General features: G+C 54.7%; 1 protein-coding gene across 1 annotated transcript; it reads left to right on the forward strand.

Moving 5' to 3' along the window:
- Positions 1-894: 894 nt before the first annotated feature.
- On the forward strand, positions 895-19,711 carry LOC141917325 (uncharacterized). Its single transcript, XM_074810433.1, is given in 15 exon segments — positions 895-1,524; positions 8,143-8,724; positions 9,250-9,645; positions 10,110-10,225; positions 10,332-10,550; positions 10,641-10,677; positions 10,846-11,515; positions 11,720-11,915; positions 13,459-13,592; positions 13,925-14,049; positions 14,242-14,469; positions 14,997-15,575; positions 16,225-16,803; positions 17,445-18,023; positions 19,498-19,711. Coding segments are annotated over 15 exon segments (5,130 nt in total). The 5' UTR covers positions 895-899; the 3' UTR covers positions 19,563-19,711.
- Positions 19,712-24,372: the final 4,661 nt, after the last annotated feature.

Consider the following 24,372-nt stretch of genomic DNA (forward strand, 5'->3'; position numbering starts at 1 on the left):
TGGAGGGGTTTAATAGCAGGGGAGGGGGCTACCGGGGGGGCTCCTGGGAGAAACTGCTCGAAGCTCCCCCGGCTCCAAGTTGGACCCGCCCCTGACCAAGTCCGAGCCAATTAGCGACAGGCAGCCACGCCTGTGGCTAACGTATTTAGGAAGGGGAATCTGGGAAGAGGAGGAGGGAAATACCTCTGCAAACAGCAGGGACAGGAAAGAGGGGGGGAGGTGTGCCAGAATAGAGACTGCCCTGCACCCGAGGAGACCCACGGGGGAGCAGATGCCCCCCCAGAGCCCCTGGGAAGGACCCACGTGGGAGGAAGATCGTGGAGGACTGTCTCCCGTGGGAGGGAGCCCACGCTCGAGCAGGGGAGGAGTGTGAGGAGTCCTCCCCCTGAGGAGGAAGGAGCGGCAGAGACAACGGGTGATGGACTGACCCCAACCCCCATCCCTGCCCCCTGCGCCGGTGGGGGGAGGAGGGAGAGAAATGGGGAGCAAAGCTGAGTCCGGGAAGAAGGGACGGGGGGGGAAGGTGTTTTGAAGATGTGGTTGTATTTCTGACTGTCCTGCTCTGTCGCATTGGTACATTGGTGGGGGTGGGGGTGTTCAAATTCGATTGCTGTTCTTTCTTCCTTCCCCGATGGAGTCTGTCTGTTGCCCGAGCCAATAACGGGGGAGTCATCCCCTTCCCTGTCCTTGTCTGGATCCCCCCCGGCCTTTAGTTTTATTTTTTCCTCCCCATCCCTGTGGGTGAAGGGGAGAGTGAGCGTCTGGGTGGGGCTCAGGTGCCCTCGGGGCTCAAAGCACAACATGGTGCTAACGGGCAAGGCCATGTGGGGTGTGAGAAGGAGGAGAAGGGAAGGGAGGGAGCCGAGCAGGCAGAGACATGGAGTAGGTGGCTGCTCTTCATGTGCCTTAAGAGCCCCCAACTGAGCCCCTTTGGTCTCCCCACAGGGGCTGGGACAGACAAGCAGAAGGAGGAGCAGTGCCAGCCCAGGGAAGAGCAGAGGGGGATGCTGCAAGGGCCCGAAGAGGAGCCCCAGAGCCCCACGGTGGACGTGGAGCACGATGGCCAACAGCAGCCAGATGATACGCAAGGGAGCCACAGACCAAGAAGACCCCGAAAATGCTCTTTCAAAGGGACGTATGCTGAAGACCCACAGGAAGCCACAACCCAACCACCGAGTAATTCCGGACAGAAGGAGTACAGGTGTGTGGAATGTGAGAAGGTCTTCACCCGCAGGAGCCACCTAACCCATCACCGAAGGATCCACACAGGAGAGAACCCCTTCAAGTGCCGGGATTGTGGGAAGAGCTTCATGGAGAGTGGGAGACTCCTGTGTCACCGGAGAACACACACCAAGGAGAAGACCTTTCTTTGTACAACATGCGGGAAACACTTCTCCTTTAGCTCAGACCTCATCAAACACCAGCGCAGCCACACAGGAGAGAGACCATACATCTGCTCGCACTGTGGGAAGAACTTCCAGCAGAGTTATCATCTCTGGAGGCATCAGTTAGCCGTCCACAATGGTGAGTCCTCAGTGGGTGATTAACTCCATGTCCCGTTGTGCTTCAGTTATAAAATGGAGAGGAGGGAGCTTGGGGTGGGAGTTGGCCAGATTTTGGTCAGGAACTGTCTGGGCATCCATCTCCCCATGGGCAGGACTCAGTGATGTCGTCCTCCTTTTTCCTCCTGCCTTCTGCTGTGGAACTATTTTTACCTCCACCCATGGGTTTTGTCTTTTTTCGTCTTCTTTTCCCCTTCCCGGGTTCACCCGCAGTGGGTGGGAGCAGCCAACAGCCCAACTCTGCCCCATCTCACCTACTGCATCTCCATCCACGGCCATCCCAGGGGTGCGGGGATTTTTTTGGGGGTGAAAGTGTCAAACAGGGTTGGACGCTGGTCCAGGGCAAAGAAGGAGGAAGAATAGAGGAAGATCAAGGATGAAGGAAGGGTAGAGTTAGGGGAGTAGTATTGACTGTGGAAGTGGAGGGGTGGCAGACAAGCACGGGCAGGAAGAAGGGAGACACACACATACACACACACACACACACACACACAGGGCTGTTGGTACCTGTGCACTTGCACCTCCATCTCCTTGCCCACTTCTTCCCTACAGGCAGGGTACAGGCAGGGGCTGGCAGCTCCTGCAGGGCCCAGGCTGCTGCAGGTCTGCTGGGAGCAGGAGGGCCTTTTGTCCCTCAAACAGGGATCGTTACCTGCTCTGCAAAAGCCAATCGCACACACAGAGATGAGAGATCAGTTTATTTCATTGTTGCGCCGGGGTGGGTGCTAGGGGGTGATCCCCCAGTGCTGGCACGCTGCCCAACGGAACTACAGCCTATTTATCTTGTTATATGAGTAGTAAGAACCTATCTAAGTTTACACTCCTTGGGCTGTAGTTACCATTCCATCTGCTGTCGGTTAATTTAGCGGGGCTTGCTGTGGAAATTAGCACCCCTGCTCCTTATGGGGCGGGGGTGTAAGTGTTTTCATTCTTGAATTGAGTTGGTGGTCTGGATCTCCCCCCACCGCCTTTGCCTCTCCCCTTTACCCCTTATTTTTGTTGACTTCATGCTTCTTGGGCAATCATCCAGCCTTGGGCTTTCTTCTGGGGGGGATGTGCCCCTCTTATCAGGCTCTTAGCTTCTCCTCAGTGGTGAAGTCCTTGGCGAGGCCTAGATTGAGGCCTAGATCATATCAGGCTTACACAATAGAGCCACAAAGTGTCAGGCTTACACAGTAGAGCCAGTGATCGGCGGTAAACATTTGTATGGGCTACAGTTTCCCCCTTTGACACTATCTAGTGAACTTAAATCCATCTTGCTAAGTCTCACCTTTTCCACAGTTTGTTCACCCACACATAAGCCACATCTCCATGTACGCTGAGTGCATAAAGGCACATAAACACAATTATCAGACAATACTGTAGCACCCGAACTAATCCTGCTTTGTTCTTGCTAGATATTTCTAAGCTTATCTCCCCCAAAAGGAATCCATACCACAAATAACATACAAAACAGAGAAGTCAGTCCTTGAATGCAGTCTAAATGAGAATACGACTTAATGGATTCCCAGCTACAGTTCATTGGAGTCCTGAAACATTTGGCTTCAACTATTGGTTTTCCTCAGAAACCCACGCTTCCTTCGCAGCCTCCTTCGCTCTGGAATGTGTATCCAAGAGTCTACCCTGTCTACTTTAAGAGCGGTATCAGTAACCAGGAGTACCAGGTAAGGCCTTTTCCATCGTTCTTCTAAGGACTCATCCTTCCAGGTGCAGATGCAGAGTCTATCGCCTGGTTGGAAGTCATGTACTGGACTATCTAAAGGTATATATTTAATTTGTAGGAATTTAACAACGCGTTGTGCTATTGAAGATGAGGCTCATTGTCTGATAACATCCCTTCTGGGATGCCAAATATTGGAATTATCTCTTAGAGTCAAATCCTCACTACTTCTCTAGATTTGTCAGTACGGCACGGGAAAGCTTCAGGCCGCTCAGGAAAAGTATCTACCAAAATCAAAAGATACTTGATTACAATTTGGTAATTCAGAAAAATCTATTTGCCAGTATTCCCCAGGGGTCTGACCTTGTTTAACTTCTCCCGATGGAGGTCTCTTTTGGATCTCTGGATTATTTTTACCCCATCGTTGGCACTGCCACACAATTATATTGACTAATTTTTGCAATTTCAGTCCTATAGCGTATCTTTTAACGCTTGCAACCAGAGCATCTGCTCCCATGAGATTCACTATGGCGGGTTTTTTTTCAATATTTCTCAATACTTCTCCATCTTTAGTCACCCACCAACCTTATTCTGATTTGGTACATTTTAAATGTTTGGCAAGCTGATCCTCTTCTTTGGAGCATTTTGGAGGTTCCCACTGAACTTTTCTCAAAGGAATCAATGCTCTGATCAATTGTCCTGTTTCTGCAACTCTTTGAGTTGTTTCATCAGCCTTTTGATTTTTCTCTCACCGCTTCTGTTTGTCCTTTCTGGTGGGCTTTGCAATGCACAGTTGCAACTTCTGTTGGCTCTAGAACAGCTTGCAGCAATTTTAGAATCTTTGATCCATATTTAATAGGAGCCCCTTGAGTGGCCAATAGTCTCTGTTCCTTCCAGATGGCCCCATGAGCCTTTTGAGTGGAGATATTGAGTGACAATGCTCGTGTTTCAGCTTCCTTTTGTGGGGTTACCACGGCATACCCTGCCTTGCGTTCCCCATTCACCATGAAGCTACTTCCATCTGTAATAAGTTCAACTTCAGGATCAGTTAATGGTACATCTTTCAGATCAGGTTGGCAAGAGTATACTTACTCCATGACAGGCAGACAGTCATGCTCTAGCTCTCCCCTCTCATCTACCAGCATTAAAATAAGATTCAAGGTTGAAGACATCCTTAAAGTGACATCATGTTCACCACCACCTGATACTGGCCTAGCCTGCTAGGAGAGATCGAATGGTGCTACAGCTCTCAAACACGTAGGCCGTCCTTTACTTCTTCCAATTGCTTAGAGAACTAAACTACTGTATAGCCAGCTGGAGGAGTTTCAATAAGGCCAAATGCCGGGTGCTGCACTTGGGCCACGACAACCCCCAGCAGCGCTACAGGCTACAGGCTTGGGGAGGAGTGGCTGGAGAGCTGCCAGTCAGAGAGGGACCTGGGGGTGATTGATAACGAGCCAGCAGTGTGCCCAGGTGGCCAGGAAGGCCAATGGCATCCTGGCTTGTACCAGCACCAGCGTGGCCAGCAGGGACAGGGAAGGGATCTGACCCCTGGTGAGGCCGCCCCTCGGTGAGTGGGTTCAGTTTTGGGCCCCTCACCCCAAAAAGGCCATTGAATGACTCGAGCGTGTCCAGAGAAGGGCAACGGAGCTGGTGCAGGGTCTGGAGCACAGGTCTGATGGGGAGCGGCTGAGGGAACTGGGGGGGTTTAGTCTGGAGAAGAGGAGGCTGAGGGGAGACCTCCTGGCCCTCTGCAACTCCCTGAAAGGAGGGTGCAGAGAGGGGGGAGGAGTCTCTTGAGCCAAGGACCCAGCGCCAGGCCAAGAGGGAATGGCCTCAAGCTGCGCCAGGGCAGGGTCAGACTGGCTCTTAGGAAGGATTTCTTTGCAGAAGGGGCTGTTGGGCGTTGGAATGGGCTGCCCAGGGCAGGGGGGGAGTCCCCATCGCTGGAGGGGTTTAAGAGTCGGGTTGACCCAGCGCTGAGGATCTGGTGGAGTTGGGAACGGTCAGGGGGAGGTTCATGGTGGGGCTGGAGGAGCTTCAAGGGCTTTTCCAACTGAGATGATTCTGTGACACTGGCCTTTTCCAGTCTCCTAGAGTCTGGGTCAGGACCCTCAATGGCTTAAGCCCAGCAGACCCAGAGCACGAGCTCTCATTAATTCAGTCTTGATGGAAACAAATTCTTTCTGGCACTCTGGTGTCCATTCCAGAGTTTCTCTAGGTCCCTTGATAGCCTCATATAATGGTTTAACAATCAGGTTAAAATCTGGTACTCTGACCATCCAACCATCCCCAGGAACCCCCACAGTTCTTTCTTAGAACAGGTGGGGGAGCTATTGGACAAATAAGCTGCTTTTTGTTCTGCACCCAATTCCCTTTTTCCCTGATATTTCAAATCTGAGATAAGTCACTGTAGTCTGAGTTATTTGGGCCTTTTTCTGGGAGACACGATATCCAGCTAGCCCCAGGAAACTGAGTAAGTCAGTTGTGGCAGTTCTGTTCGCCAAAAGTATATCATCCACATACTGCAACAGGGTGATAGAGGGATTCTTACCTTGCCATTCTTCCAATTCTTTGGCAAGTACATTTCCCAAAAGGGTTCAGTCGGGTTATTCTTGAATCCCTGGGGCAGCACAGTCCAGCAGAGTTGTACTTTCCTAACAGCACAGGAATTTCCCAGTCAAAGGTGAAGATCTTCAGGCTTTCCTCTTCCAGAGGGATGCAAAAGAAAGCACCTTTTAAGTCTAGCACTGCAAAACACACGCTATTTCTAGATATTAGAGACAATAGCGTGTAGGGGGTAGGTACCACAGGATGGACATCTACGGTGATTTTGTGAATTTCTCTTAAATCTTGCATCAAACTGTGTCCTTGAGTTTGAGGTTTCTCTATGGGTAGGATGGGGGTGTTACATTCAGACTGACATTCCCGTCAGAAACCTGTGTGAGTCGGCACAAGCAGGACACAGGAACAACCACAGAACCACGGATGAAATGCAAAGAGTAAATTTATTCCCGTTACCTCACGACTCGAGGGATCCCCGCAGCAACACCCGGGCAGAGGCACGCAAGCGGGGACGCCGGCACCGCAGAGCTCGGGCCTTGCTAGTCAGGGAAAGGAGAAGGAAAGAGGAAGATCTCGGGCCTACCGCTTTTGCCTGTGTGTATCCAGGATTTTTCGCAGGCGTACTTTTCCACGGTGCTTTGATCTTTCCCACAGCAGGGCAGGAATCTCAAGGCTGTTTGATAAGGTGCCTCTGAGTCTCTGCCAGGCCCGTGTTATCTAAACACAGACATTCTACCCCTCAGGCACACAGAGCTAAGCAACAATTAGTGTGATATACGTGGGTTTTGGCACGCCGGCTGCAAGTCACTTGAGCGTGTTTGCAACCCTCCTCGCCAACCTTCTGTTGTATTCCCGCAAAACCATATTGCACAAAGTAACGGTTCTAGTCCCACTCTAGCCTCTAATTTCATTGGGTACTGTTTTTTCCTTACTGGTTGTGATCATGATTTTTAATTGCACCTTTATCGGAGTAGCGTTCTTTGCTCATCCAGGTTTCTTGGAGGCTCATATCAGGGGTATTACAGTATCCAAAATTTCTTCTGAGATTCTGGTCAAATTTCTGCTCCTTTTCAGTCAATAGACACAAGTGAGCTTTCTACGCTGTCTCCTCAGGCAGCAGAAAACATGAGTTGTGCTTTCAATTCACATAATAAGTCACGCCCCAGGGAGGAGGCACTCTGGCACATATAGAAATTCTGGAGTTAATGTAGTACCTCCAGCTGTACATTCCATAGGTTTAAAAATGGCCTTAAAACTCACTTTCCCATGACCCCAACAACTGGCATATGTGTTTTACTTAAAGGTCCCTTACAACTACTTACTACCGAATGGGTTGCCCCGCTCTCTACTAGGAAATGTTTAACTTTGTTCCCAAGCTTTACAGGAACCAGGGGATCAGCTGTGGAGATGTTGATATTCTCCCCCAGTCCCCTTCATTTGGTATCAGATGTCCTTTGCATAAGGAGGTTAACATCTGATTCCGGCCCCCTCTTCCTGAGGATTCAGCAAATAAGGTTTGTCTCTGTGGGCATTCAGGTTTCCAGTGTCCTTTCCTGCAAAAAGCACAGGGATTATGACCCACAGGGGTATGGTCTGAGGAGTTAACCCCCCCGTCCTTATCCTGCATTCCATTCAGCTCTTCCCCCACCTCGACTTTGGCCCCTTCCTCCACCTTTGTTGGGACTTCCAGTGATCATTGCTGCCAGCAGCAAGGCTGTAATTTTATTCCTTTATGCCTCTGCTTGACTCTTTCTCTTTTTCATCTCTCCTCTCTGCTCCTGTAAAACCTTGGATGTTATTTCTATCCCCTGCGATAGGGACCTTGTTACCACTTTTACAATGGTGCAGCCATTGACTGCGGTTAATCAACGTACAAGCAATTAGTTATTCTGTAGACGTTAAAGTTCTCGCTTCCTGCTCTTGAGCTGGAAGTGGGCTGCTCTTCATCTCCACTACTGCTACAGTCCTGGGAATTTTTTTTCCATCACTTCCTCCTACACTTACCAGACATTTCCCTCTTATCAGTCTCTTAGCTCCTCCTCAAGGATAAAGTCATAGATTCTAAAGGCCTAGATTCTATCAGGCCTGTCTCCCATGGGAGGGAGCCCACGCTGGAACAGGGGAGGAGTGTGAGGAGTCCTCCCCCTGAGGAGGAAGGGGTGAGAGAGGGTCTGGTGGGGCTCAGGTGCCCTCAGGGCTCAAAGCACAACATGGTGCTAATGGGCCAGGCCATGGCAGGGTGTGAGAAGGAGGAGAAGGGAAGGGAGGGAGCCGAGCAGGCAGAGACATGGAGTAGGTGGCTGCTCTTCATGTGCCTTCAGAGCCCCCAGCTGAGCCCCTTTGGTCTCCCCACAGGGGGTGGGACAGACAAGCAGAAGGAGGAGCAGTGCCAGCCCAGGGAAGAGCAGAGGGGGATGCTGCAAGAGCCCAAAGAGGAGCCCCAGAGCCCCACGGTGGACGTGGAGCACGATGGCCAACAGCAGCCAGATGATACGCAAGGGAGCCACGGAACAAGAACAACCCGAAAACGATCTTTCAAAGGGACGTGTGGTGAAGACCCTCAAGAAGGTGTAACCGAACCACGGATTAGCTCCAGAGGGAAGGAGGAGTACAAGTGTGAGCACTGTGGGAAGATCTTCACCTGCGAGAGCCGCCTCATCCGTCACCAACGGATCCACACGGGAGAGAAGCCCTACAAGTGCTGGGATTGTGGGAGGAGCTTCACAGAGAGAGGAAACCTCCAGTGTCACCAGAGGACACACACCAAGGAGAAGCCCTTTCTCTGCACCACGTGTGGGAGATGCTTTGCATGGCACTCGTACCTTGTCAAGCACCAACGCACTCACACGGGAGAAAGACCGTACACCTGCTCCCAGTGCGGGAACAGCTTCCGGCAGAGTTACCACCTCAGGAGGCATCGGAAAGCCCTTCACAAAGGTGAGTCCTTGGGTGGGGCTTATCCCTGTATCACGTCGTGCTCAGCAATAAAACGGAGAGGAGGGGGTTTGGAGATGGGGATTTGCCAGGTTTTGGCCAGGAACTGGCTGGGCATCCATCTCCCCATGGGTGCGGGTCGCTGATGGCCTTTGCACGTCTCCTACTTTCTGTCTGTTTCCTCCTCTCTGTCTCTCTCCTAATAAACTATTTTTCCTCCATCTATGTGTTCTCTCGCTTTTCCTTTTCTTTTCGCTTTTCCTCTTCTTTTCCCCTTCTTGGGTTCACCCACAGTGGGTGGGAGCAGCCAACAGCCCAACCCTGCCCCATCCCAACCTGCCCCATCTCCATCCTCGGCCCTCCTGGGGGGTGAGGCGAGTTTTGGGAGGGGATGAAAGTGGGGACCAAGAGTGGGTGCTGGTGCAGGATGAAAAAGGAGGAGGGGTGGGGGACGATTAGTGATGATGGAGGAGGGAAGGAAGAGGAAGGATGAAGTACCAAGAGAACCCCAAAAATGTTCTTTCAAAGGGACGTGTGCTGGAGATGTTCAAGGAGACAAAACCCAACGATGGAGTAGATCCAGAGACAAGAAGGACTACAAGTGTGAGCACTGTGGGAAGACCTTCACTCGCAGGAGCAGCTTGACCTGTCACCGACGGATCCACACAGGAGAGAAGCCCTTCAAGTGCTGGGACTGTGGGAGGAGCTTCACAGAGAGAGTGAGACTCCTGTATCACCGGAGAACACACACCAAAGAGAAGCCCCATCTCTGCACCACGTGTGGGAAACGCTTCTCCTGGCGCTCGAACCTCATCACCCACCAGTGTATCCACACGGGAGAGAGACCGTACATCTGCTCCCACTGCGGGTTGACCTTCCGGCAGAGAGATCACCTCAGAAAGCATCAGCAAACGCTGCACAATGGTGAGTCCTCAGTGACGCTTAACCCCATATCACTTCATGCTCAGCAATAAAATGGAGAGGAGGGGGTTTAGGGGTGGGGGTTGGCCAGATTTTGTTCAGAAACTGACTGGGCATCCATCTCCCCATGGGCAGGGGTGAGTGATGGCCTCCTCCTGACTCCTCTGACGACCTTCTGAACTATCTTTCCATTCACTCACAGGTTTTCTCGATTTTCTTCTTTTCTTGATTCCACGTACACCCACAGCGGGTGGGAGCAACCAAAAGCCCAACCCTGCCCCATCCCAACTTTGCCCCGTTTCCATCCCCAGCACTCCCAGGGGGTGGGGGGAGTTTTGGGGGGGTGAAATTGGAGAGCAAAGAGGAGAAGGGAAGGGAGGGAGCCGAGCAGGCAGAGACATGGAGTAGGTGGCTGCTCTTCATGTGCCTTAAGAGCCCCCAACTGAGCCCCTTTGGTCTCCCCACAGGGGCTGGGACAGACAAGCAGAAGGAGGAGCAGTGCCAGCCCAGGGAAGAGCAGAGGGGGATGCTGCAAGAGCCCAAAGAGGAGCCCCCAGAGCCCCACGGTGGACATGGAGCACGATGGCCAACAGCAGCCAGATGATACGCAAGGGAGCCGCGCACTCCAAAAATGCTCTTTCAAAGGGACGTATGATGAAGACACTCAAGAAGGTGCATCCCAACCACAGAGTAGCTCCAGAGGGAAGGAGGAGTACAAATATTATGGGCAGGTCTTCAGCTAGAAGGGCAGCTTGACACGTGACCAACGGATCCACACAGGAGAGAAGCCCTACTTGTGCTGCGATTGCGGGAGGAGCTTAACAGAAAGTGGGAGTGTCCTGCGTTACCAGAGGACACACACCAAGGAGAAGCCCGTTCCCTGCACCACATGTGGGAAACGCTTCTCCTGACGCCATGAACTCATCATCCACCGATGCATCCACATGGGAGAGCAACCGTATGCTTGCTCGCATTACGGAGAGACCTTCCGGGTACAGTGTCTCATCATGAGACATCAGGAAGCCTTTCACAATGGTGAGTCCTTGGAGGGTTTAGCGTGAGATGTCGCAGGCCCTGGTGGAGCTGTGGGTGGGGATGGCCTGGAGAAGCACGTGGTGGGGCTGTGCTGGGACTCCCGCTCCCAGCGTGGCAGCAGTGCTGGGCTGGGAGATGGCCCTGGGGATGGATTTGCTCTGTCCCCAGGTTGGGTTGAACTAGCAGTGGGGATGGTCCTGCTGGGAGCAGGAGGTTGGACTGGAGACCTCCAAGAAATGGAGCTGCCCTGGAAGAACCTCCTTGCTGCAGGGTGGTTCCTGAGTTGGGGCAAAGGCTTTGTCTTTCTCCAGCAGGCACCAAGCACCCAGGTGGAGCCAGGACAAGCACCCCCGGTGCTGGAGGAGAAGTTGGAGAGCAAGGTGGAGCAGACACCGACAGGACAAGGGGTTGGCGTGAAGAACACCCATGCAGCTACGAGCAAGCTGGTGGCCCGTGCCAAGCGGGGGACCTCTAAATGCCCCGAGTGTGGGAAGATCTTCCGCTGGAGTAACAGCATGAGACGTCACCAAAGAAATCACACGGGAGAACGACCCTACAAGTGCCCAGATTGCGGGAAGACCTTCAAGGGCTTCTCCAGCCTCATCTCCCTCCACAGGATCCATAAGGGAGAGAGACCGTACAAGTGCCTGGAGTGTGGGGAGTGCTTCACTCTTCCGGACCAGCTCCCACCTCACCACGCACCAGCGGATCCATGCACAGGAGAGCTCCCACATGTGCCTGTTTTGTGGGAAGTCATTCAGCGTGGGCGCCGGGTGTATTGTCCATCAGAGGCCCCACTTGGAGGAGGTGCCTGTGGGCCAGGGAGCTTCCCTGGGAGGTGACAGGCCACAAAATTAGGGGCTTGTCACCTCCCTGGGTAGGGACTTCCAGCCCTCTGGTCTCATCCCATGAGCCACGAGCTGATGGAGGGGAAATTCAGAGATGTCTGGGGGGTGCTAATGCCCCAGCAAGGTATGTTCGGGTGGATGAGGGGTTGTGTGAGCCTCTCTCTGATTTAAACATGAGTGCCTGCACATCGGAGTAAATTTGGAGGAGATTTACCAGCAGGTGTCTTGGGTACATGGACAACGTGGCTCTTCCTTCACCCCATCATGTGGGACCATCATGTCCAAGAGTCCCAGCATCTCCCTGAGGACTTGTGGGTCTGGGCAGAGGTGATGTTTAAGAAACGCTGCCTTCCTGGGAAACCAGGGTGCTCCCATGAGTCCAAAGGGATTGTAAAGGCTCGTTAGGCAGCGAGGTCGTTAACCAGACCCAGCGTTGAGCAAACTGCTGGACAGTCTTGGTACGACGTCTTGGTGGGATGTTGGTTGTGTGGTACAAGCCGTGACCACCGTGTTCTATTTTACCCCGTTTGCTCTTAGTATGTTTATCTCTCCCTGTTCATCTCTCGCTTCATTAAATGTGTGTACCGTTAATTATTACCTGATTCCAAACTGTGAGGATGAACTTCAATGATGGCGCTCAACAAGGCTGAGGCTTTTGTGGTTCCCGGTGGGATACAGCGATACCAGACTACGATGGTGTAGTGGTGAGCTACTCTCACCCATGGCTCTTCAGGAACTATTTTACCCCAAGGAAGGAGACGTTGGCAATGGGGTAAACCACAGCAAAAATCTTGGGTGGTTTGGAGGAAGCAAAACCCCATCCAGGACCCTGCAATCAAAATGGAGCGTATGGGATGCTCCTGTCGTTACGTAGGTGCACACAGACGTAGATGGATACACACAGACCCAGGGGGTGTGTACGTCCCTTACAGGAAATCGAAGAAACACCTCTCTTTTTTTTTTGAAGTTTCTATCAAATAAATTGGATTTTGCTCATAATGGGTTACAGATTTGTGTCCTGTTCGTTGAAGAGTGAATAGATTTGGGGGATGCACAAGAGATGGGGAGGGGGGATGCAACCAGGCAGACGACGTGACCCAACCCAAGAGCTATTCCTGGCCCTATCGCAATGTGCTAAGCAATAAAAAGGAGAGGAGGGGGCTTGGGGTTTGGGGTCAGCCAGATGTGGGTGAGTGATGGCATTTGCCTCACTTCTCCTCCTGTCTGTCTCATATTAATCTATTTTTTACCTCCACCCACAACTTTTCTCACTTCTCTTCTTTTCCACTTCCTGGATTCACCCCCAGCAGATGGGAGCAACCAAAAGCCCAACCCTGCCCCATCCTGACCTGACCCATCTCAATCCCCAGCCCTCCCAGGGTGATGTCCCACAAGTGGGGTCGTTCAGCCCCCCCGCCCACACCCCACCCCCCCCACCCCACCCCCCCCCCCCCCGTGCCAGATGCCAACACACCCCCCGAGCAGAGGGATTGATTTATCCCGTGTGGGCGCAGAGCTGGGGGCTGGTGGTAATTCCCCCCGACCAGCGCCCCGCCCCAAAGAACTTCCCTGGATTTCTACACTTCAGACCACACGGAGACACCGGGACTGTAGTGACCGGGGCCGGTTTCTTATCGCTTTGTCCCTCACTGGTTAACAACGCGCCTCGTCGCGATGTCAGCGTAGAGTGTCTTGTAATTCTTGTGGCCCAACTCAAAGGGTGAGGGGGGACGCGGTTTCTTGGTCTTCAACTGAGTCGGCAGTCGCGTCTCCCCACTTTGGGCTGACTTCTGGCTTCTCAGAGACTCCTCCAGCCTCTCTGCCCTCTGGGGCAGGATGTTCCCCTCTGCTCACACTTCTCTCCCCCCTCCAGGGCAGAGTCGTTAGCCAGACATCCCTTGGTTATGCAAAACTGGGGTGACTCACCCCTTAGCCCCTGGTCCCTTCCTTTGTCCCAACAATCTTCAAGCAGCGACTGACCCTGGCATTGGTCTATTCCCGAGTTTGGAACGAGCAGAGCAGAGAATTTCCTGAAGACATCACATCCCTGGTCCTGCGGGGTGGGGGGTGGGTGAGTTTGGGGGAGAGGGTAGATGTGTGGAACAAGGGCAGGCTCTGGTCCAGAATGGGGGAGGAGGGATGGGGGGGGAGAGGGGGAGGAACAGAATGAGAGGGGACATACACCACAGACTCATAAGCACCCACACCCCCATCTGCTTGCACACTTGCACAGCACAGGCAGGGCACAGGCAGTGTAAAGGCAGCGTACAGGCAGCTCCAGGCCTGCTGGGAGCAGGCAGAACCTGTGATCCCAGCATCTGCAGCGCCCATGTCACATGGGGAGGAAGCCAAATGTGCCCCCTGCCGAGTACTCAGCTGTGCACAGTGTGCTTGTACAGGGCTGAGCACCCTTCCCACTGCTCCCCACACATCCTCTTGCCACCTCTCATGGTGCTGAGCAGCCACTGCCCAGGGCTCAGCACCCACCCAGCTGCACCCTGTTGTGCCAGATTGTGTCTGGAGGGTATTGGGAACAGGATAGGGGGCTACAGGGGGGACTCCTGGAGAAGATGCTAAAAGCTCCCCCGGCTCCAAGTCAGACTCGGCTCTGGCCAAGGCCGAGCCAATTAGAGACGGCTCTGCGATAACGTATTTAAGAAGGGGAACCTGGGAAGAGGAGGAGGAGGAGGGGGGAGGGAAATACATCTGCAAACAGCGAGGGCAAGGAAGGACGGAAGGAGGGGGGAGGCGCGACGGAGCAGAGACTGCCCTGCACCCATGGAGACCCACGGGGGAGCAGATGCCCCCCCAGAGCCCCTGGGAGGGACCCACGTGGGAGGAAGATCGTGGAGGACTGTCTCCCGTGGGAGGGAGCCCACGCCGGAGCAGGGGAGGAGTGTGAGGAGTCCTCCCCCTGAGGAGGAAGGAGCGGCAGAGACAACGGGTGATGGACTGACCCCAACCCCCATCCCTGCCCCCTGCACCGGTGGGGGGAGGAGGGAGAGAAATGGGGAGCAAAGCTGAGCCCGGGAAGAAGGGATGGGGGGGGAAGGTGTTTTGAAGCTGTGGTTGTATTTCTGACTGTCCTGCTCTGTCGCATTGGTACATTGGTGGGGGTGGGGGTGTTCAAATTCGATGGCTGTTCTTTCTTCCTTCCCCGATGGAGTCTGTCTGTTGCCTGAGCCCACAACAAGGGAATCATCAGCCCTCTCCTTGTTTGGGTCCCCCTCGGCCTTTGGTTTTATTTTGTCCTCCCCATCCCTGTGGGGGAAGGGGTGATCGAGCGTCTGGGTGGGGCTCAGGTGCCCTCGGGGCTCAAAGCACAACATGGTGCTAACTGGCAAGGCCATGAGGGGTGTGAGAAGGAGGAGAAGGGAAGGGAGGGAGCCGAGCAGGCAGAGACATGGAGTAGGTGGCTGCTCTTCATGTGCCTTAAGAGCCCCCAACTGAGCCCCTTTGGTCTCCCCACAGGGGCTGGGACAGACAAGCAGAAGGAGGAGCAGTGCCAGCCCAGGGAAGAGCAGAGGGGGATGCTGCAAGGGCCCGAAGAGGAGCCCCAGAGCCCCACGGTGGACGTGGAGCACGATGGCCAACAGCAGCCAGATGATACGCAAGGGAACCACAGACCAAGAACACCCCGAAAATGCTCTTTCAAAGGGACGTATGTTGAAGACTGTCAGGAAGACCCAACCCAACTCCGGAGTATGTCCAGAGGGAAGGAGTACAAGTGTGAGCACTGTGGGAAGGTCTTTGGCTGGCAGGGCAGCCTGACCCGTCACCAGCGGATCCACACTGGTGAGAAGCCCTTCAAGTGCCCGGATTGTGGGAAGAGCTTCAGGGATAGCTGGAGACTTTTGAGTCACAGGAGGGGACACACTGAGGAGAAGCCCTTTCTCTGCACCACGTGTGGGAAACGCTTCTCCTGTAGCTCAAACCTCATCAGACACCAACTCATCCATACAGGAGAGAGACCGTACACCTGCTCAGACTGTGGGAAGACCTTTCGGCAAAGTGATCAACTCAGGAGGCATCGGAAAGCCGTCCACAATGGTGAGTCCTTGTAGGGGTCTTAAACCAGTATGACATGCTCAGCAATGAAATAGAGAGGAGGCAGTTTGGGGGTGCGGTTTGGCCAGAATTTGGTCAGGAACTGGGTGGGCATCCATCTCCCCATGTGTGGAGTTGAGCGATGGCCTCCTCCAGCTTCCTCCTGTCAGTGTATTGTTATCTCAGTAAAGGGTTTTCCCAATTTACATCCTCTTTTCCCCTTTCCGGCTTCACCCCCAGCAGGTGGAAGCAGCCAAAAGCCCAACCCTGCCCCATCCTGACCTGACCCTTCTCTATCCCCGGTCCTCCCAGTGGGTGGTGTGAGATTTAAGGGGGGATGAAAGTGGGGACCAATGGTGGGTGCTGGTCCAGGGTGAAAAAGGAAGCAGTTAGGGGAGGGGGAGTGATAGAGGAGGAGGAGGAAAAGGGAGAGGAATTATGAAGAAGAAGGAGGAGTATCAGTAAGAGGACACACACACACACACACACACACAGCCCCCGTGTCTTTATACACCCACCAACACTAGAAGGGCTCCAGCAGCTGGCAGTGCCGTCCTGGGTGGTACTGGGCTGAGTGGGAGCTGCTGGAGTAGGTGGCTGCTCTTCATGTGCCTTAAGAGCCCCCAACTGAGCCCCTTTGGTCTCCCCACAGGGGCTGGGACGGACAAGCAGAAGGAGGAGCAGTGCCAGCCCAGGGAAGAGCAGAGGGGGATGCTGCAAGGGCCCGAAGAGGAGCCCCAGAGCCCCACGGTGGACATGGAGCACGATGGCCAACAGCAGCCAGATGATACGCAAGGGAGTGGCGCACCAAGGGAACCCCAGAAATGCTCTTTCAAAAGGACGTGTGCTGAAGACCCTCAAGAAGCCACAACCCAACCACCGAGTAGCTCCACAGAGAAGGTGTACAAGTGTGTAGACTGTAGGAAGGTCTTCACATGTGGGAGTAACCTGAGCCGTCACCGAAGGATCCACACGGGAGAGAAGCCCTTCAAGTGCCAGGATTGTGGGAAGAGCTTCAGGGATAGCTGGAGCCTCCTGTGTCACTGGAGAGGACACACTGAGGAGAAACGCTTTCTCTGCACCACGTGTGGGAAACGCTTCTCCTGTAGCTCGAACCTCATCAGACACCAACTCATCCACACAGGAGAGAGACCGTACAGCTGCTCAGACTGTGGGAAGACCTTTCGGCAGAGTTATCAACTCAGGAGGCATCGGAAAGCCGTCCACAATGGTGAGCCCTCAGGTGGGCTTTAAATGTGTATCACAACATACTCAACAATAAAATGGAGAAGAGGGGGCGGTTGGCCAGAATTTGGTCAGGAACTGGATGGGCATCCAGCTCCCTATGGGTGGGGGTGAGTGATGGTCTCCTCCTGTATCCCCTGGCCTCCACCAGCATCTTCCTGCTGAACTATTTTTAATTCCAGCCACAGGATTTCTCGGGTTTCCTCTTCTTTTCCCCTTCCCAGGTTCACCCACTGTGGGTGGGAGCAGCCAATAGCCCAAACCTGCCCCATCCTCACCTGACCTATCTCCAGCCACAGCCCTCCCAGGGCATGGGGGGAGTTTTGGGAGGGGATGAAAGTGGGGAACAAGTCTGGGCGCTGGTCCGGGATGGAGGAGAAGTAAGGATGGAGGAGAGGGAAGGATGAAAGAGGAGCACGAGCATGAAGAGGGGACACACACACACACACACACACACACACACACACAGAGACATCCCCCATGCCTTTACATGCTCACCAATGCTAGAGGGCTCCAGCAGCGGGACAGCACTGGGTGGTACTGGTCTTGGTGGGAGCTGCTGGAGTAGGTGGCTGTTCTTCACGTCCCTTAAGAGGCACCAAATGAGCCCCTTTGGTCTCCCCACAGGGGCTGGGACAGACAAGCAGAAGGAGGAGCAGTGCCAGCCCAGGGAAGAGCAGAGGAGGATGCTGCAAGGGCCCGAAGAGGAGCCCCAGAGCCCCACAGTGGACGTGGAGCACGATGGCCAACAGCAGCCAGATGATACACAAGGGAGCCACGAACCAAGAAGACCACAAAAATGCTCTTTCAAAGGGACGTGTGCTGAAGACCCTCAAGAAGACACAAGCCAACCAAGGTGTAGATCCAGACAGAAAGTGTACAAGTGTATGGACTGCGAGAAGGTCTTCATCTGGCAGGACAGCCTGAGCCGTCACCAACGGATCCACACTGGTGAGAAGCCCTTCAAGTGCCAGGATTGTGGAAAGAGCTTCACTGAGAGCGGGAACCTCTTGTGTCACCAGAGGACACACACCAAGGAGAAGCCCTTTCTGTGCACCATGTGTGGGAAACGCTTCTCCTGGCGTTCGAACCTCATGAAACACCTACGCATCCACACGGGAGAGAGACCGTACCCCTGCTCACACTGTGGGAAGACCTTCCAGAGGAGGGCTCACGTGAGGAGGCATCAGGAAGCTCTTCACAATGGTGAGTCCTTGGGGGGTTTAGCGTGAGATGTCGCAGTCCCTGGTGGAGCTGTGGGTGGGGATGGCCTGGAGAAGCACATGGTGGGGCTGTGCTGGGACTCCTGCTCCCAGTGTGGCAGCAGTGCTGGGCTGGGAGATGGCCCTGGGGATGGATTTGCTCTGTCCCCACGTTGGGTTGAACTAGCGGTGGGGATGGTCCTGCTGGGAGCAGGAGGTTGGACTGGAGACCTCCAAGGAATGGAGCTACCCTGGAAGAACCGCCTCGGTGCAGGGGGGTTCCTGAGTCAGTCCTGGCGATAGCAAATGGCCTCCAAGGACATTTCACAGGTGCGTCTGTGGACACGGAGGCCTCTCTGCACCCATCCTCCACCACTGCAAATCCCCTCCTGGCGGGGGGGGATTCTTCCCAGCTTGCATTACCCTAACAGATACTGGGATTTCCCCTCCATCCTTGGCTGTGGAGGTCCTGTTGGGGCAATGCTGTGCTGGGTTTGGGGGGGGGTGGGGGTTGGCAGTGGGTGACAGAGCTATAGCGATGGCCCCTCTGAGAAGCTGCTCAAAGCTCCGCTTACTCCAAGTCGGACCGTCCTCTGGCCAACACCGAGCTAATTATCCACAATGGCTGCGCCTCTGCGATAACATATTTAAGGAGGGTAAATGGGAAGGTTTTTGGGGACATTGAGGAGGAGTTAGGAGAAGGACATGTCTGCGAACACCAAGGTCTGTGGAAGGAAAGGGAGAGGAAGGGAGGAGGTGCCGGAGCAGAGCCCCCCTGTATCCCGTGGTGAGAGGACAGGGCTGCCCCTCTGCAACCTTGGAGGTCACCAGGGGAGCAGAGTCCCACCTGCAGCCTGGGGAGGCCTCCACAGTGGATCAGGCGGCTGCGTGTAAAGGAGGCCGAGGCTCTGAGGGGAGAAGAAGCCCCTGCTGTTGTAGTCCAACACTGGGAGGACAGAAACACGTGGGGTGACCCATGTCAGAGCAGCCTGGGAACGGCTACAGCCCATGGGACGGACTCAACACCGGGGAATGTTTGTGGAGGAGAGAGGAGCCATGTGGGGCAGGGGCAGAATGGAGAGGAGTCGCCCCCGCCTCTGAAGGAAGAAGGGGTGGACTGACTGCACCCCCCATCCCCTGCCCCTGCACTGCTCAGGGGAGGAGGTAGAGAGATGGGGAACAAAACTGAGCCAGGGAGAAGGGAGGGGTGTGGGGAGGGCTTTAAGATGTGCTAACACTTCTCACTGTCCCATTCTGTCTGTTAAGTGTTGTTTCTCTTAGTGTTTTCAATAAAGTGATGTTCTTTTTGCCAGAATCCTTAACAGGTGAGCCACCCCTCCCTGCTCTTATCTGCATTCCAGAGCCTTTTGCTTCCTCTTTTCCTTCCCAGCCCTGGGGGAAGGGGTGACAGAATGGCTGGGTTCTGCTCAGTTGCCCCGTGGGCTCAAACCACAACAAATGGCTTTGTCTTTCTCCAGCAGGCACCAAGAGCACCCAGCTGGAGCCAGGACAAGCACCCCAGGTGGTGGGGAAGAAGTTCTAGAGCAAAGAGGAGCAGACACCGATGGGACAAGGGGATGGCGTGAAGAACACCCATGCAGCCACGAGCAAGCCGGTAGCCCATGCTGAGCAGGGGACCTGTAAATGCCCAGATTGAGGGAAGACCTTCAAGGACCTCTCCAACCTCATCTCCCACGACAGGGCCCATAAGGGAGAGAGACCGTACAAGTGCCTGGAGTGTGGGGAGTGCTTCAGCCACAGCTCGAGCCTTTCCACGCATCGGAGGACCCACACTGGAGAGAAACCTTCTTCCTGCTCTGACTGTGGGGAATCCTTTACTCAGAAGCAAACACTCATCTTGCACCAGCGGATCCACCCCGGGGAGATGCCCAACCGCTGCCAGCAATGCCAGAAAACCTTCCAGACCAGCTCCCACCTCACCACACACCAGCGGATCCATGCACAGGAGAGCTCCCACGCGTGCCTGTTCTGCGGGAAGTCATTCAGCATGGGCACCGGGTGTATTGTCCATCAGAGGCCCCACTTCGAGGAAGTGCCTGTGGGCCAGGGACCTTTTCTGGGGGCTGATGGGACACAAAATTAGGGGCTTGTCACCTCCCTGGGTAGGGACTTCCAGCCCTCTGGTCTCATCTCATGAGCCACGAGCTGATGGAGGGGAAATTCAGAGATGTCTGGGGGGTGCTAATGCCGCAGCAAGGTATGTTTGGGGGGATGAGGGGTTCTGTGAGCCTCTCTCTGATTTAAATGTGAGTGCCTGCACATCGGAGTAAATTTGGAGGAGATTTACCAGCAGGTGCCTTGGGTACATGGACAACGTGGCTCTTCCTTCACCCCATCATGTGGGACCATCATGTCCAAGAGTCCCAGCATCTCCCTGAGGACTCGTGGGTCTGGGCAGAGGCGATGTTTAAGAAACGCTGCCTTCCTGGGAAACCAGGGTGCTCCCATGAGTCCAAAGGGATTGTAAAGGCTCGTTAGGCAGCGAGGTCGTTAACCAGACCCAGCGTTGAGCAAACTGCTGGACAGTCTTGGTACGACGTCTTGGTGGGATGTTGGTTGTGTGGTACAAGCCGTGACCACCGTGTTGTATTTTACTCCATTTGCTCTTAGTATGTTTATCTCTCCCTGTTCATCTCTTGCTTCATTAAAAGCATGTACCGTTAATTATTACCTGATTCCAAACTATGAGGATGAACTTCAATGATGGCGCTCAACAATGCTGAGGCTTTTGTGGTTCCCGGTGGGATACAGCGATACCAGACTACGATGGTGGAGGGATGAGCTGCTCTCACGCATGGCTCTTCGGGGATTATTTTACCCCGAGGAAGGAGACAATGGCAATGGGGTAAACCACAGCAAATATCTTGGTGGTTTGGAGGAAGCAAAACTCCTCCAGGACCCTGCAATCAAAACTGAGCTTATGGGATGCTCCTGCCGTTACGTAGGTGCACACAGATGTAGATGGATACACACAGACCCAGGGGCTGTGTACATCCTTGCAGGAAAATGAAGAAATGCATCTTTTTTTTGAAGTTTCTATCAAATAAATTGGATTTTGCTCATAATGGGTTTCAGATTTGTGTCCTGTTCGTTGAAGAGTGAATAGATTTGGGGGATGCACAGGAGATGGGGAGGGGGGACGCAAGCAGGCGGATGACCCAACCCAACCCAAGAGCTATTCCTGGCCCTATCTCATCCTGCTTCTCAGAGACTCCTCCAGCCTCTCTGCCCTCTGGGGCAGGATGTTCCCCTCTGCTCACACTTCTCTCCCCCCTCCAGGGCAGAGTCGTTAGCCAGACATCCCTTGGTTATGCAAAGCTGGGGTGACTCACCCCTTATCCCCTGGTCCCTTCCTTTGTCCCAACACTCTTCAAGCAGTGACTGACCCTGGCATTGGTCTATTCCCGAGTTCGGAACGAGCAGAGCAGAGAATTTCCTGAAGACATCACATCCCTGGTCCTGCGGGGTGGGGTGAGTTTTGCGGGGGTGTGTGTGAATGTGGGGAACAAGGGCGGGCGCTGGACTGGGGTGAAGAAGGAGGAGGGATGGGGGAAGGGGAGGACAAAGGAGGGGGAGGGCAAGGGGCAAAAAGAGGGGACACACGCAGACAGAACCATGGGCACGCGGGCGGTCGCACCCCCATCTCCTTCCACACCTGTGCACACCCAGATAATCCTGGGGCGGGGTCGGGGCGTATCCTGCCCGCACAGCCCCCCCTTCCCTGCAGGGATTTCCCTGAGGGATGGAGAATCCACGTCCAGCCGCCCCCCATAACCCGCAGCACTCCTGGGTGTCCCCACCTTCATCTAACGCGGGCAGGGTACAGGCAGGGTACCGGCAGGGTACCTGCTGCCGCCTCTCGGGGTGCTCAGCACCCCCTGCCTGGGGCTCAGCACCCACCCGGCTGCACCCTGTTCTGCTGGTTTGTGTGTGGAGGGATTGGGCTGGGGGGTGGGGGTACAGGGGGGGCTCCTGGGAGAAGATGCTCAAAGGTCCCCCTGACTCCAAGTCGGAGACGCCCCCGGCCAAGGCCGAGCCAATTAGCGACGGCGGCCGTTCCCCTTGGATAAGGTATTTAAACAGGGGAACCTTGAGGGAAGAGGAGAGTGGGAGGGAAATACCTCTGCAAACAGCGAGGGTGAGGAAGGACGGCAGGAGGGGGGAGGTGCTCTGGAGCACAGACTGCCCTGCACCCATGGAGAGCCAAGGGGGAGCAGATGCCCCCCCAGAGCCCCTGGGAGGGACCCACGTGGGAGGAAGATCGTGGAGGACTGTCTCCCGTGGGAGGGAGCCCACGCCGGAGCAGGGGAGGAGTGTGAGGAGTCCTCCCCCTGAGGAGGAAGGAGCGGCAGAGACAACCGGTGATGGACTGACCCCAACCCCCATCCCTGCCCCCTGCACCGGTGGGGGGAGGAGGGAGAGAAATGGGGAGCAAAGCTGAGCCCGGGAAGAAGGGATGGGGGGGGAAGGTGTTTTGAAGATGTGGTTGTATTTCTGACTGTCCTGCTCTGTCGCATTGGTACATTGGTGGGGGTGGGGGTGTTCAAATTTGATTGCTGTTCTTTCTTCCTTTCCCGATGGGGATTGTCTGTTGCTCGAGCCCATAGTGGGGGAGTCACACCCCCCAACCCCGTTCTTGTCTGGATCCCCCCCGGCCTTTGGTTTTATTTTTCCTCCCCATCCCTGTGGGGGAAGGGATGATCGAGCATCTGGTGGGGCTCAGGTGCCCTCGGGGCTCAAAGCACAACATGGCGCCAATGGGTAAGGCCAAGCGGGGCGTGAGAAGGAGGAGAAGGGAAGGGAGGGAGCTGAGCAGGCAGAGATATGGAGTAGGTGGCTGCTCTTCATGTGCCTTAAGAGCCCCCAACTGAGCCCCTTTGGTCTCCCCACAGGGGCTGGGACAGACAAGCAGAAGGAGGAGCAGTGCCAGCCCAGGGAAGAGCAGAGGGGGATGCTGCAAGGGCCCGAAGAGGAGCCCCAGAGCCCTACGGTGGACATGGAGCACGATGGCCAACAGCAGCCAGATGATACGCAAGGGAGCCACGCACCAAGAAGACCCCAACAACGCTCTTTCAATGGGATGTGTGTTGAAGACCCTCAAGAAGACACAACCCAAACATGTCGTAGCTCCAGAGAGAAGGAGGAGCTCATGTGTGAGGACTGTGGGAAGGTCTTCACTTGGGAGAGCAAACTGAGCCGTCACCTATGGACCCACATGGGAGAGAAGCCCTACAAGTGCCAGGATTGCAGGAGGGATTTCATGGAGAGCGGGACCCTCCTCTGTCACCAGAGGACACACACCAGGGAGAAGTCCTTTGTCTGCAACACTTGCGGGAGATGTTTCACGTGGCTCTCGAACCTCATTTCCCACCAATACATCCACATGGAAGAGAGACCGTATCTCTGCTTGCACTGTGGGATGACCTTCCGGCAGAATGACCACCTCACAAAACATCAGGAAACTTTCCATCATGGTGAGTCCTCAGGAGGGCCTCTGTATCACCCTGTTCCACGTCGTGCTCAGCAATAAAATGGAGAGGAGGGTGTTTGCGGGTGGGGGTTGACCAGATTTTGGTCAGGAACTGGCTGGGCATCCATCTCCCTGCAGGCAGGGGTGACGGCCTCCTCCTGACTCATGTTAAATTACTTTTACCTCCACTCATGGGTTTTCTTTTCCCATTCCCGGGTTCACCCCCAGCAGGTGGGAGCAGCCAACAGCCCAACCCTGCCCCATCCCGAACTTCCCCATCTCCATCCCAGGCTCTCCTGGTGGTGGGGAGCATTTTGGGTGGGGTAAAATTGGGGAGCAATGGTGGGCAATGGTCCAGGGTGAAGAAGGAGGGGGGAAGGAGGAGGACAAAGAGGAGGAGGAGGTACAGGCATGAAGGAGTTGTAAGGATGGATGAGGGGGAGGGATGAAAGATGAGACAAGTTGGACCCAGCTCTGGCAAAGGCCGAGGCAATTAATAATGGCAACATTGCACCCGGGACAAGGTATTTAAAAAGGAAAACCTGGAAAAAGGAGGAGGAGGAAGAGGAGGGTGGGAGGGCAATAACTCTGCAAACAAAGAGGGTGAGGAAGGATGGAACGAGGGGGCAGTTGCTCTGAAGCAGAGTCTGCCCTGCACCCATGGAGACCCACGGGGGAGCAGATGCCAACCCACAGCCCCTGGAAGGGACCAACATGAGAAGAAGTTGATGGAGGACTGTCTGCTGTGGGAGGGAGCCCACGCTGGAGCAGGAGAGGAGTGTGAGGAGTCCTCCCCATGAGGAGGAAGCAGGGAGGGAGGGTCTGGGTGGGGCTCAGGTGCCCTCGGGGCTCAAAGCACAAC

This window comes from Strix aluco, chromosome 37 (assembly GCF_031877795.1).
Source record: "Strix aluco isolate bStrAlu1 chromosome 37, bStrAlu1.hap1, whole genome shotgun sequence".
Lineage (NCBI taxonomy): Eukaryota > Metazoa > Chordata > Aves > Strigiformes > Strigidae > Strix > Strix aluco.